Source organism: Diospyros lotus, chromosome 4 (assembly GCF_014633365.1).
Source record: "Diospyros lotus cultivar Yz01 chromosome 4, ASM1463336v1, whole genome shotgun sequence".
NCBI lineage: Eukaryota > Viridiplantae > Streptophyta > Magnoliopsida > Ericales > Ebenaceae > Diospyros > Diospyros lotus.
The window spans coordinates 39,258,156-39,272,977 of record NC_068341.1 but is presented as its reverse complement, the minus strand read 5'-3'; the positions used below and the strand labels follow the sequence as shown (position 1 = coordinate 39,272,977).

General features: G+C 32.1%; 1 protein-coding gene across 1 annotated transcript; it reads right to left on the bottom strand.

Annotated features, from left to right (window-relative positions):
- Nucleotides 1–12,747: 12,747 nt before the first annotated feature.
- LOC127799023 (putative calcium-binding protein CML19) lies at nt 12,748–14,726 on the bottom strand. Its single transcript, XM_052332717.1, has one exon. The coding sequence runs from the start codon at nt 13,356–13,358 to the stop codon at nt 12,906–12,908; it is 453 nt and encodes a 150-aa protein (XP_052188677.1). The 5' UTR covers nt 13,359–14,726; the 3' UTR covers nt 12,748–12,905.
- Between the last annotated feature and the right edge of the window lie 96 nt (nt 14,727–14,822).

Sequence of the window (14,822 nt, the reverse complement as noted above, 5' to 3'; positions counted from 1 at the left end):
CAAACTTTTCAACCCTTTTTTGCCGACTTAAACCCACCTTTTTGTACACAACGAAAGTGCAATGCGTGTGAGCATAATGTGATTTAAAATTAATAAATAAAACTATATAATTTACGTCCAGGGTGGCAATTGAGTGGTCAGCGCCCTAAATTTGTTTCCACGTGGGTACTAATTTAATTAAAGGCTTTTATATATTTTAAAATTTGATCTTCCATGATAGAGTTAATATATGAGATTCATATGAAATTAATGTGAATTAGAGGTTAATATTTGATAATCAAACTAAATTATTGGGGTTTATATGTAAAAGAGTCAAAATTTTAGAAACAAATTAATGATAATTTCACAGATAACTTAAAAATTAGTGGAGCCTTTTGTAAAATAACCATATATTTCTTCAATTAAAATCTAAAATATTAATATTAAAATACAAACTGATAAAAAAAACTTCAAACATGATATGAGATAAAATAATGGTTATACCAAAATAATTGACTCATGACTTTTGAAGAAGGTCTTGGGATTAATTTTCACGTGATTTGTAGTATTATAGTTGTATTCTTCTTAGGTTTCTTTTACTTTTGAGATAGTCATAGCTATTCTCCGGCTTGAAACTATTCTTCCTATAAAAGAAGGGTGGGGCCTAGTCTCTCAGTAGATTTTCTAACGTTCAAGTCAATCACTATATTCAGGAATGACACGGTAATAATATAATAAATGTCATACACGGCTAGAGGTGTCAAACTGCATAATGAGGTTGGGTTTGGATCGAGTCATTATCAGGTCACTCGCAATATATTAAGGCTCAATTCTAACATGATGTGATAACTTCTTGGTTCAAAAACTCTCAATCTTATACATTTTAATTAAGGTAGCGTTTGTTAAAATAAGCAAGATAAAGGAGTATCAAAATAAATCCGGAATGATTTTCGGACGAAGATATGGAATGATCCAGATAAAGTTGGGAAGCATTTCAATATTTTTATCAAACTATTTGTTAAATTCTTTGGAATGCATTAAAGGATACAGACGTCATTTTTTTCTTATATGTAGGGATCAATATATGCTTATCTTGAGGGAAATAAGAGATATGCATATCTTGAAAAATCAATATAAGAGGTCATTATAAAAAAATCTTCAAACATGATATGAGATAAAATAATAGTTGCACCAAAATAATTGACTCGTGACTTATGAAGAAGGTCTTGGGATTAATTTCCACATGATTTGTAGTATTATAATTGTATTCTTTTTAGGTTTCTTTCTGTAACATCCCGTTCGAGCGATAGGAAGAACCAGAACAACTTACCCTGATGGGCCTACACGAACTTCCCAGGGGGTCACCCATCCCTGGATTACCCCAGATCAAGCACGCTTAACTTGGGAGTTCTTTGCCAACATTCAGCTCAAAAGGTATCCAGCTGGTGTTGTTTCCTTCCTTACACTATCCTCGATATATACTAACTTCTCTGGGCTCTCGGGGTATTACATTCTCCCCCCCTTGAGCACATGACGTCCTCGTCATGCGACCTTACAACCGGTCCCAGATCTCCCCCCGATGCATGGCCGATGTGGGATTCGCCTAAGGTGCCTACACGCACCCCCCCTCGGGGACTCAGCGTCCTCGCTGAGGTTTGCCCCACCACCGCGCTCAGAGGCTTGGGGGTCGGCTCTGATACCATTTGTAACATCCCGTTCGAGCGATAGGAAGAACCAGAACAACTTACCCTGATGGGCCTACACGAACTTCCCAGGGGGTCACCCATCCCTGGATTACCCCAGATCAAGCACGCTTAACTTGGGAGTTCTTTGCCAACATTCAGCTCAAAAGGTATCCAGCTGGTGTTGTTTCCTTCCTTACACTATCCTCGATATATACTAACTTCTCTGGGCTCTCGGGGTATTACACTTTCAATTTTGAGATAGTCGTAGCAACCCTCCAGTCTGAGACTATTCTTCCTATAAAATGAGGGTGGGGCCTAATCTCTCAGTAGATTTTCCAACGTTCAAGTCAATCACTATATTCAGGAATGACACGGTAATAATATAATAAATGTCATACACAGCTAGAGGTGTCAAATTGCGTAATGAAGTCGAGTTTGGATCAAGTCATTATCAGGTCACTCGCAATATATTAAGGCTCAATTCTAACATGACGTGTTAATTTCCTAGGTCAAAAACTCTCAATCTTATACGTTTTAACTAAGGTAGCGTTTGTTAAAATAAGCGAGATAAAGGAGTATCAAGATAAATGCACTAGAAGAACATGGCTAAGGGTGTCAAACCAGATAATGAAGTCGAGTTTGGATCAAATCATTATCAAGTCACTTGCGATATATTAAGACTCAATTCTAACTTGATTTGCTAATTTCTTGGGTCAAAAACCCTCAACCCTAGACATTCTAACTAAATAGGTAAACATGTTAAAATGTTAAATACTTAGTTAAGGCTAACATGTACAATTTAGGCTGACCTATTAAATTATTTAAATACTTATTTAAATTTAAATAGTATTTAAAATATTAAAACTAAAAATAAAATAAAGTAACTCACAAATTACTAATTAAGTGATTAGTTTAATTCTGATTCTTCTGAACAATCCAAAATAGTCGAGACATAAACCAAGAATACATCCATCATCCATAATACAACTTGAAAAATAATCAAAATTATGTCTTGTTACTCGGCCAATTCCATATTTTCTCGAATTCACCTACTATTATCCCAAACCCAATAAACCCTTATTGAGTTAAGCCAATAACGACCCAAACTCACTAATTTTGTGTCAATTTCGTGGGTCGGACATTCTATTGACAACTCTATACATGATTTTTGACAAACTACACTTTTATTTAGGTAGACTAAAAAATCTGCATAAGTCAAGATAATGCCACATGAATAGTCAAATTTAATCCCCTAACATAGTATTTCTTAAAATGAGTAAGATGTGATTGTATCAAGATAATATTGGAATGCTTTCCAAACCAAAATATGAAATAATTAAGATAAAACTAGGAAACATTTCAAGATTTTTATCAAACTGTTTACTAAATTTTTTAGAATGCACTAAATGACATATGCGTCATTTTTTTTTATCCATAAAATCTAAAATAAGTTTATCTGGACAGAGCAGAGAGAAATTTATCTGAAAAATTTTAGATAAGAAATTACGTGATTTCTTTTTGAAATATTATTAAATAAATTTAGCAAACCCATTAAAAATAACAAAAAAATCTGAAATAATTTTTATATTTTAATTTTTAATTTATATTTTAATTAGCAAATATTATTACCTAAATAAATTAGATAAATTAACTATAGGTGAGAGTTGAACCCAAGCCTCTTTGCTAATCCTTGTTGAGATAACATTGAGCCAAATTTTTAAATGACCCAACTCTTCCGGCCGGCTGTATAAAGTGGCTTGGAAGGAACTTGAAATCAAATTAAATCTAAGTTAGTATCCATCACCAATGACAATGACCTCAAAATGAAGCAGCATCACAAGCTTAGGGATTAATAATAATCAGTATAAACAAAGAAAATGTAATTAAGACAAAACCACCATTACGTGTGATCCTGTTGATTCTCAGGTTGTGCTTTCCCTTTCCCCAAATCAAATAATAATTGAGTACATGCATGTTGTTTCTTTTTAATTAAAATTTAATATATTATCATTACTAAATTTTATTTTATTTTATATAATTAAAGACCGATAAATTAATTTATCGCTATTTGTTAGTAAACCCGATTAGTCAAAAAAACAATTATGGATCGCTATACTAAGAGTCAGAAAAAATTCAAACAATTATCAAGTATTAATCATCGCTTAAAGCGTCCTTAGATAATGTGAGAATTATCTCATGACTCACATGATAATTAATAGAAAATATCTCATCAGTGAGACAAAGTCTCCACTTGCGATTTACCTCCTCTGTTAAAATTGAGGGTACAAGTGGCGAGAGATTACGTAAGAACAGTAATCCCAAGAAAATATCTTATCGGATAAATCAATAATAATTATTTAATATATTACAATATAATCAATCAAATCTAATATCAGATATGATTGTGCTAATTTGGTGAGATAATTAAAAGATTTAATAAGATAATTAATTCTTTATATATTTTATTTAGTTTAGAAGATATAGAGAATAACTCATAAAAAATCTTGACGGGAGACTATTTTTACTATCATAAATAAGGGATTTGATCATCTTCTTCATCTAACACAGAAAAATAATTATAATTTTATTGTATATCCATCACTACGATTGAAGTGAAGGGAGAGAAATCAAATTTCAAGTATTTTGTCATCAATCGATAGTTCTCTTTACGATTTAATTTTTGATAGATCCAAATACACATTTAATTATTAATTTACGTGAATTACATGAATTTCTTAGATTTATGAATATAATATATAATTATATATTATGATTGCACATACAATATTATAACTTACAAACACATTCATAATCTAAAATTTAAAATATGGTGCCTCCTAAGATACTGTAAAAAATATTTATATATTATTTCTATCAATAATTCAATGTATTATTGAACAGCACAATGGCGGAGAGGGGACCACTTTTGGAGTTTCAGTTGACGTTTTAATGAGCAATTTGAGAGAAGGAGACATTAATATACAAACAATGGTTGATATGATGATGCCAGCACCCTTCCTTAAAGCCTGTCAATGGCTTCATCATTGTCTCCTCCTCCGTGGATGAATGACTTGTTTTGTTGTCGACTTCTCATTGGCTACCCCAAATGCAACTATCTACAAGGACAAAGTTTGTGAGGATGTGAATGTGACAAAAATATTTTACAAAATATTATTATTTTTTTTTTGTATTTTTAAATTTAAAATATTTTTTTTAAAAAACTGCACTAAACTAATACGAATGTGATAATAGTATTTGAAATTGATTACCACAAGTCTATCTTAATGCGAGTACCTATAAGAATAAGTGAGGTTTGTTGTTACGATATAGTCTTCGACTAAGAACATTATGAATTTTATAGTTTATCTTAAGGGTTCTATATTTTTGTATAGGTGAGGTGGGGTAAGGTATTTAGAGTTATCATTATCGAGATTTTTATGATAGTGCATGGTAGGCGCCAAATGATGATAGTATTGGGGATTGCTTCCTACAACTCTATTTTAATGCGAACACCTACAAGAATAGAAAGAGTTTGTCTTTCGATATGGTCTACAATGTTTAACTCAGTATAATAAATATGTATAAACGTTATGAATTTGTGACTTATTTGTGGATCTTCCTTACCTTTATACAGGCAAGGTTGACTAAAATGCTCAGAGTTATCATGTATGAGGTTCTCTTGCTTGATTATCTTGACTTTGAGTCAAATGTTTTAGACTAAATAAAGATAGAATTGAATTTTTTATATATGAAGTAAGTTGGGATATCGGAAATTTTTATCATTACTTTCGTGCTCGGTTATCTTGAATTAAATAAAGAGTTTATCGAACCAAATAGAAATAATGTCAATTCCAGAATTTTTAAAAATAATATGAGCTACATATGAATTGAGATATTCGAAGTTTATCTATAATATTCCCATGCTACTTTATTTCTCGTCCAAATAAAAATAAACACTAAGTTTGGATTTTTCGAAATGAGAATCCAAGAATTAGAGATTAGTAGTCATCATTTAAAATTAAAATAGACGATGAGACACATGCCATCTTTCTATTACTTATCAATAAGAATATGTGATTAAATGAGACTAGTCAATCTTTTAGGAGTAGCTTAGTAATTTTCTTTTTTTTAAGTTTTTCGCCGTCAAAATTGACTGTTCATTTTATTCAAGTTGTAGTTAGGCTACTACGTGTTTTAATATTTACCCTAAAATATGTTTTTTCTAAATTAAAATATACTACCTTAGAAAAAGTTATAGTAATATTTAAGATTTAAAAGTTAAAATATGACAAAATATAATATTTTTAAATTTCTTTGAGTTTCCTTATTGATGATAGTATTTTTAATTTAGAAAATATGTGATACACTTGAAAATAATACACGAAAGACAACTTTGTATTAGAGATTGCTGAAATTCTCTCTATTACTTTCGTACTCAATTATCTTGAATTAACAGAGAGTTTATCAAATCAAATAAAGATAATGTCAATTTCAAATTTTTCAGAGAGCCAAATATGAACTAAGATTTTTTTTACAAAAAATTAGCTCAAGAATCCAAAATTCAAAGTCTTACTATCATCGACAATGTTTTCTTTATAAATATATTAGTGACATCATCAAAGTGCCTAATGAATGAAAAAGAATCATCGTCAAATTACCCTTTATTATAATTTTAAAATAATAATTAAAAAAATTGAACTTCCAAGTAACAGTGAGTGATCTCAAGTTAGAAATGAAGCGAATCAATAATTTCTTTCATTCTGATTAGGAAAAAAAAAAGAAGAAAGAAAGAAAGAAGGAATAATGGAAATTAGTTTCAACATATGGCCACGTTACGTACGTATCAGTACTGATCGGGCCCAAGTCTTTTGGGCTCTCTTGAAACATAACTGGGCCTAATAAAAGCCCAAGTACGAGAAACTATATCTCCTATATATCAATCAATCATGAGACATCACGTTACGAAAACCTCGTGCCAGCAAGGTGTGTGAAGCCGCGGTTTTCCCGAAAACATTAACAGATACCATTAACAGATATCAATCGAATGGCGGCGCCGGGGGGAAATCATTAATGATAAACGTGTCAATTGATTAGCTGCATGCATGGCCCGCCACCACCATCATCATCATCTCTTTTTTAATCTTATCTTATAAAAAGGTCCCTACCGACCACCCACTTGTCCCAATTAATGTCATCTTATCATCATGCAATACAAGTCAAAAGACATATTATATATATATATATATAGTGAAATGTTAACGTTGCCCTATCGTGGGTCTCATTTGTGTGTTCATGCATAGTATCATAATATTTGTTTTACGTAATTAATATAATATTTGTTTAACGTAATTAATTTGAGAGTAAGTAGCTCGTATCGGGTATAATGTTTGTTGAAAAATTCTTGAAAGTCAGATAAGTTGATAAATAGACTTACAAAATGAGGTTATAAGACTAAAATGTTATCACTCATATTGTATTGTATTTTTTTTAATGCAATGTGGGTGAGGGTATTTTAATCTTTTAACTTTCATTCTGTAAGCCTGTCTGTCAATCTATCTGGCCATGTAAAAGAACTCTTGTTTGTTTGTAAAATCATGCTATTTGTACATTATTTATGTACATTTTAAACTACACAATATACATAAATGACATAAATACCTCTTATCTCATTGCATCTTAACGCCTTGAGTGAAGGCAGTTTAGACATTAGAACATCATTATGTAATCCAAGATGTACACCATGATGTATCAATAGTATTTTTCTTGAATTATTATGTAGTATTTATTAATTAAGATATAAATTAAAAAATAAAATATGAAAACATCTCCAACTTTTGTCATTTTTAATATATTTGTTAAATTTATCTGATAACCCTTAAAAAGAAATCACGTGACTTCTTATTTAGATTTTTACAAATATATTTATTTCTCTCCTCTTAATATAAACATATCTTGATTTTTAGAGATAAGAAAAAATTGATATTTATCCCTTCTAGTGCATTTTAAAAACTTTAGCAAATAATTTGATATAAAATTTAAAATACTTTCCAACCTTATTTTAATCATTACATATTTTGATTTAGAAAGTATTTTAATTTTATTTTGTACAACCTTATCACTTTAAAAAATATTAACTTAATATAAAAAAATTATATATATATAATTTGAAGGGGTATATTTTATATAATATAAAAGTCTTTATATAATAGTTATATATAATATACTTTTCATTGTCAATCATACTCTTTTATATTGTCCACTGTGCCATAAATTTCCCATGAAAAACACTTTGTTTAGTTTTTCAACACCGTCGTCTTATCATGGTCATTTATTATGATGTTAATTCTAATTTTAAAGTACAAATAATTAAGATTGTTATTGTTTGAATATAATAATAATATTTAGATTTATTTTTAAGTCTATAAGTTACTACAAGGACTAATACTCTCATAAAGTATAAAATGATCAAGATAAAATTGAAAAATATTCAAAAAAATTTATCAAATTATTTGTTAATTTTTTTATAATATATTAGAGGATTTATGCATCATTTTTTTTTATATGTAAGATTCAAGATATGCTTATCTGAAAGGGGAGAGAGATAAACATATCTGAAAAATACTAAATAAAAAGTCTCGTGAATTTTTTTCAATGGTTGTCAAATAAGTTTAACGAGCACATTAAAAATGACAAAAGTCTGATATGCTTTCTATATTTTGCATTTTTCGATTTATATCTTAATTAACAAAGACTACCTAAGAGAGATAGAACTTCTTACTAATATAGGATAAAGACACTTATCAAATAAATTTTATTTATTGAGAGATTTTGAGTAGATATCGAATGTAAAACTACACATTTTTTTGTGGAATACCCTATAACTGGTCACATAAGAGACTTGGTCAAAGGATGTTTTTTTTTACTCTCTCGCGAGGCAACTTAGAGGGCCAACGCAGAAAAAGTCTCCCAAAGACTTCTCCCTTGCCCGAGAGACTTTACCAGGTCTTTTAGCCTAGTTTTTTTTAGCTTTTTTTGTTTTTTTATTTTCTTATTTTATATTATTTTATTGATTATTTTTGTTCACTTTTTTTTATTACACAAATAAAAAATGTTACAATTAATGTCTTAGTAAATGATATGTTTAGTTCCATGACCAATTCCTAAGGGGAAAGAGTTTATATAGGGTTAGTAAAGCGTAAGGAATATGACACGTGAATCCCCTAAGTCTAGTTTATAACATGGACATGGGCTTGTGCCCAACCCTCTTTTGTCTTCATGACTTAGATAATTTTGAATTCGACATTAAGTCTATTCTAAATTTAGGCTCAACTCTTCAACCCTTTAATATAAATATGAATATGGGTTGTTGGCTTATATTTTATCCCCTTGTATGGAACTTTCACATTTTTTTTTTTTTTGGAATTGGGATGCATCAATGAAGAGTCATCACAAGTATCAAATTTGGGTCTTCGAATAGTATTTTTGTAATTTGAATAGGAGTTTCAAATAGAACACGCCTAAAAGCATATTAAAATTGAGAAAAAGAGAAGCACGTAAATACCACACCTATATATTATTTGATATGTATGTGGACCAAGACGTAGTAAAATAAACATAAAGGAAGACCTAGAAGGAAATTTAGAGAAAAACCCATAGAAAGACAAGAAGTAGTAAAATCAACACAAGGGGAGACCTAGAAGGAAATTTAGAGGAAAACCCATGGAAAGACAAGAAGTAGTAAAATAAACATAAGGGGAGATGATTTTTAATATTCCTGAAAATGTTAAGTTGTGAATTTATATTCCCATATTTGGTACAACTTTTTTATAAAAAAGAATCTTTGAAAATAAGATTTTCATAAATAATTTTTAAGCGACTTTCTTACAAAAAGATTTTTATTGAGGGTTTGGGAATTCAAATTTTTTATTGACTTGGGAATGTTTTTAATAAAGAAAAAAACTAAAACACCCCTTACCCTTTTATAACCCCGTACAAACATATTATATATATGTAATATATTTATATTAAATATTATATATATATTAAAGTAGATATTCATACAAATATATATATTATGTATATATTATATGTATATAATATGCACATGCTATATATATACATAACATATAAAAAAATGACATTTTTTTTACTTTCTAAATTAAGATGTTGTGGGTCTTAATATTTTATATAATAGAAGGAATTTATCATTTTTAAACAAAAAATCAAAGAAAGGTAATTTTAAAAAAAGAACATAAATTTTCAAGAATGTTACATTTAAACCAAACATAAGAATATAAGATTATCAAAAAAGAATACTCAACATTTTTTTAGAATGTTTAAATCTAACCAAATATAGAATTACATAAATCCTAGGAATCAAAAATTTCCAAGAGCATTCCCATAAATTATGAATTTCAGGAATTTAAAATTTTCTCCCGTACCAAACGCATCCTAAAGAAAAACGATATGGGTCAAACGGATCCATTCAATGAATACATATCGATTCAATCACAAAACTCACGAAGAAATAAAACCCAAAAGTAAAAGATAAAACAAAAGGATCAAAAGAAAAGTTTCAAGCAAAAAAATCCTTAGAAACCCTCTTAGCCAAGAGGTCCTTGGAAATGTCTTGGTAGATCTCGCCAAAAAGATATCTGAGAGACCTTAAAGTCTCCAGAAGAGTTCCTCACAAGATATTTCTAGATTTTTCAATCACTTTATAGCCGGAGTGGGTGACGTGGCGCTGATGTGACTAATAATAAAAATATCATGCAATAATATTTTAATATAATATTATTATATATTGACACGTAGTACGTTCTGATTGGTTGTTATTGCATAATAATTTTTATTATTTTCATATTAGCAAAAAAATCTTATATGTGATCACATTGCAAAACTTTTTAAACTTCTGTGATCACATTGAAAATAATTAAAATTTAGTGATCAAAATGAAAAACACACTAAAGTTTAGTGATCTTTGGTGTAATTTACCACACAAACAAGACAACTACGAATCTCCCTTCATAAATCTCACAAAAGATAAGAATTATTCATAAGAGTGCAAATTCTAATTGATTTCAGAATATCAAGAATGTTTATCACAAACTGTGACGCCCCGTCCCCATTACCACGTGTCACCGTAACCCAGGATTACGTCAATAGGTCATACTCCGAAGGTCAATTATGCCCTAGCAACAGGGGGATAAAGATAACGTGGGCGCCCTGGGTGGGGTCCAGGCTTCATCGCCTCCGGCCATCGAGAACTCGAGGTCTAGGACTCATTTGCAGCGGAATGACACTCGAGTCTCGAATCTAACCTGTGCCTTATGAGCAGATTAATAAATTGCAATTAGGGTATAACATAATTTGCTCACATGAAGTACTCATTAAAAATAATAAGTCCAACTGGAAAATACAAGCTGCGTTCAGCACAACCACAAAATAATTACATGACAGACACAAATTACTAGGTTGCATTCCCGTCATGGGTTGCCATTCCCATCATTCAGCTGGTCTTTGGCATACATCGCCTTCCCTTTACCAGACCCCGAGCTATCTGTGCGGTTAGTGGGAATGAAAATGTGAGTCCTAGGACTCAGTAAAGGTAATATGCACTGCAGTAAATTATTCAGCATGACATTATAGATAAATATGAAGTGCAACATGCATGCAAGCCTGTCCACCGCACCTATCTCAGGCTTTAGGTGGCCCCTAGTGGTTCCATTTATGACCCCGTCCTAGGACCCTCACGGTCAACAATCAACTGCCTCATGCCTAGACACTTCCTCAATATCTTATGCAAGCCATGACAAAAGAAATTTACATACAGAGCATATTAACCCTTACCTCGAGATACATGTCGCCTGATAGTTTGTACCGTTGACGCACTCAATTCCCTTAACAAAAATATTTTCAAAGCAAGGTTAACTCATAATTAAATTTATTAACTATCGAATCTACAAAGTTATTAACTAATTAACTAATTTAAACATTGTCTGTTATTAATTAATTTAACTAACTAACTAATAATTAAACTAACTAATTAGAATAGACTTTAACTTAATCAAATACACCACCTTACTAATCAATTCATCAATTAACAAACAATAGAATAGATTTAAAATTAAGCATACTTTACTGCTCTACTTCTCCTCAAATTGCCGTTCACTTCTCCTTTGGACAATATCATTGATATTCTTTACAAGTTCCTAGGGCAATTGCATCAAAATGTGAAGTGAATTTGGGTTGTGGCAGACAAAAATCAATAGGCAAAACAGAAGGCAGCGCATGGCTGCCACTTAGAGTGGCCAGGAAGGCTACGCGCGCCTACGCATTGGGCGCTGTTTAGCGCCTGGCTGGGAATTAAGCCTTTCTTTTGCGCCTGCAAGGGTTTGATCGCTCGCCTCTCACGTGCACACGAGCACTTCAGCCACTTGGTCCAACCACTCCTTACTTCATATTACCCCCATTTTATTTTTAAGGTGAGTTTTTCTCTAATTTTCAATATTTCTATAATTACTTCTAAGTGAAATAATTAATTACTTTAATTTTTCATTTCCTCGAAACACTATAAATAAATATTTTTTCCAAAACTTTCAAATATTTCATAATAACCTCAACCAAACTATTATTTATTTTTCAAAATTTTGGATTTACAAAAATTTGGGACGTTACACAAACCCTCAACCTCTCCCATGAGTAAGTGAGTTATATTAAAAAAAAAAAAATACATCTCTAATACTAATTCAAAAGCTCTGTAAATCCTTCAATATTATCAAAAATATGACTTAGTGCAAAAAAATACATTGAACTTTTTGATCATTTTCTTTCTTACAGAATTTTGACAGTTAAAAAATAAATTTTTTAATAAATAAATTATATTATTATATTCAGACAACTATTTTATTAATATTAATATTATTGTTCAAACATCTTAGACCTCGTGATTCCACCGACGCAAAGATACAAACTTAATAAATTATTTAGAATACATTTAACTACAAGTCACTCATTATATATACTTATATTTCTTTTTAACTTCTTATTATTCTCATAACTTAAATCGACGGCAAATGACAAATTTGAAAGAATGGACTTTTATTTTGTATTAAAAGAATGCCTTTACAAATAGAAACCAAAAATAGAAATTACGGCAAACAAGTAGTACGGCCACCGCCCACCGTTTGACTCCTTATATGTATGAGAGATCCGACCGTTGCGCGTACCGAACGCCATAATTCAAGACATCATAGCCCTAAACTCCTCAAAACTAAGGACGCCGTCGCCATTGATGTCGAAGCAGGAGATCATGAGCCTACACTCCTCGATGCTCTTCTTCTCCCCGAGCCGACGGAGCGTCCTCCTCAAGCTCTTCGCAGTAATGCAGCCGCTCCCACCCATTTCCTCGTACATTCTGAAAGCTTCTCGAAGGTCCTTGGCCTTCTCCTCCTCCTCTCCCCCTTCCATCAACTTCAGGAAGTCCTTCATCCCCAGCTCCCCGTCGCCGTCCGCGTCCATCGCCGCCACCGCCTCCTCCGCGTCCGCCTCCGTCAGCTCCACCCCCAGCGTCGCCACGCACTGTCGCAGCTCCGCCGCCGATATCTTCCCGTCCCCGTTCTCGTCGAAGCGCTTGAACACACGCTCGTACTCCCCGCCCTTTTCCATTGAGCTCCGCTCATCATCAATTCCCATCGCCAATGAATTCACTCTTGTATGTGTATATATATATATATATATATAGAAGATGAAGAAGATTCAAAGGTTAATCGAGTCAAAAACAATAGAGGGTATATATAAATACTACCAGAAAACGACAAGAATCGGGATATATATGGGCATATAAGAAGAAGACAAGAAATTAATCAAAAGGGAAAGACCTCTATATAAGAGAATAATTTTTGGGTTTATGTATAGATAGATGTATATATGTATGTATAGGTGGAGAGATTGAAGTGGAAATTAAGGAATGGATAACGAGAGACTGGCTGATTTGGTTTATATAGGGTGGGGATTCCGCGTTCCAAACGCGGAGGTGGACATGCCGACCGGGGGATGGTGGAAATGGAGGAAGCTGCGAGGGAGTTTCGTAATTAGATAAAAGTATGGGGGGGAAGTTGAAAGGGAAGACAAGAGAAGGGGGGGAGGGGATGGGGACGAGGCGACTTGGAAACGATACGCAAGCGGTGCCGTCAAGCCAGGAGGAGGAGGAAGCAGCCGGGAAGCCGCCCGCCCTTCAGTGGAAGGGCGTAGATGAATGATGACGTGCACCTTAGGCTGGATTCCAGAAGGATAACGGCGTCCTGTCCTGCCCTCTCAAACCGTCAAAACCGCCCTAACGACCGGAATTGGGTAAAACTGTTTTGACAAGTATTGGTATGAAAACAAATACAAAAATATTGCTTGACCATAAGGATAAATATAGGTTTACAGAATTCAATTAATAATAATGTGAATAAACTGAGGGCGGCCGAAGCCAGTTTTGAGGAGACAGTTGAGGAGTGAAAGCCTCTATGAATTGCTTATATTAGACTTATCAACAAAGGATGGAATATGTACCTATATATGAATATATATATATAACGGATAAGGTCAGTGTCCATTTAATTAAAATTAAATATTGAGGTTATGGTTGCGCAGTCTCCTTGAAGACCCTAAGTTGTGGAATATGAATTGGAATTCGGTCCAGCTCAGTCCTCTGTCAACCAGTCGATAGAGGCGCAACGCAAGGCTCTCAACACCCTTTTACTACGTTCTTTACAGCCTTTTTCCAATTTGGCTTTTTTCGGAGATTCCTACCTCCAAAATATATAACACTAACAGCTCATAACGAGTACCTTCAACTTCCAGATAAAAGTTTCATAGGCTCAGCAAAAACCAGCTGTTTGATTTTGTTACATTTTGAAGGTTTTGAATTGTGAGGAACATCTTTATTTTCTTCTTTTTATTTCATAAAAATTTTGCATACCCATACCATAAACAAAAATAATTATATAATTAAATCATAGCCAAATAGAAAATTTTTAAATAACTACAAACCCATTTATTTCAAATGACAATTTAAAAGGCAAATACTATTTAAAGAAAAATGCTATTAGTACACCTTTGTATATACCTTGAACTACATAAAGATGTACCAATGATAAAAAAATCCCTCAT

Excerpts from the sequence above, each read along its gene's own strand:
- LOC127799023 (XM_052332717.1), bottom strand. The coding sequence starts at position 13,358 with ATGGGAATTGATGATGAGCGGAGCTCAATGGAAAAGGGCGGGGAGTAC.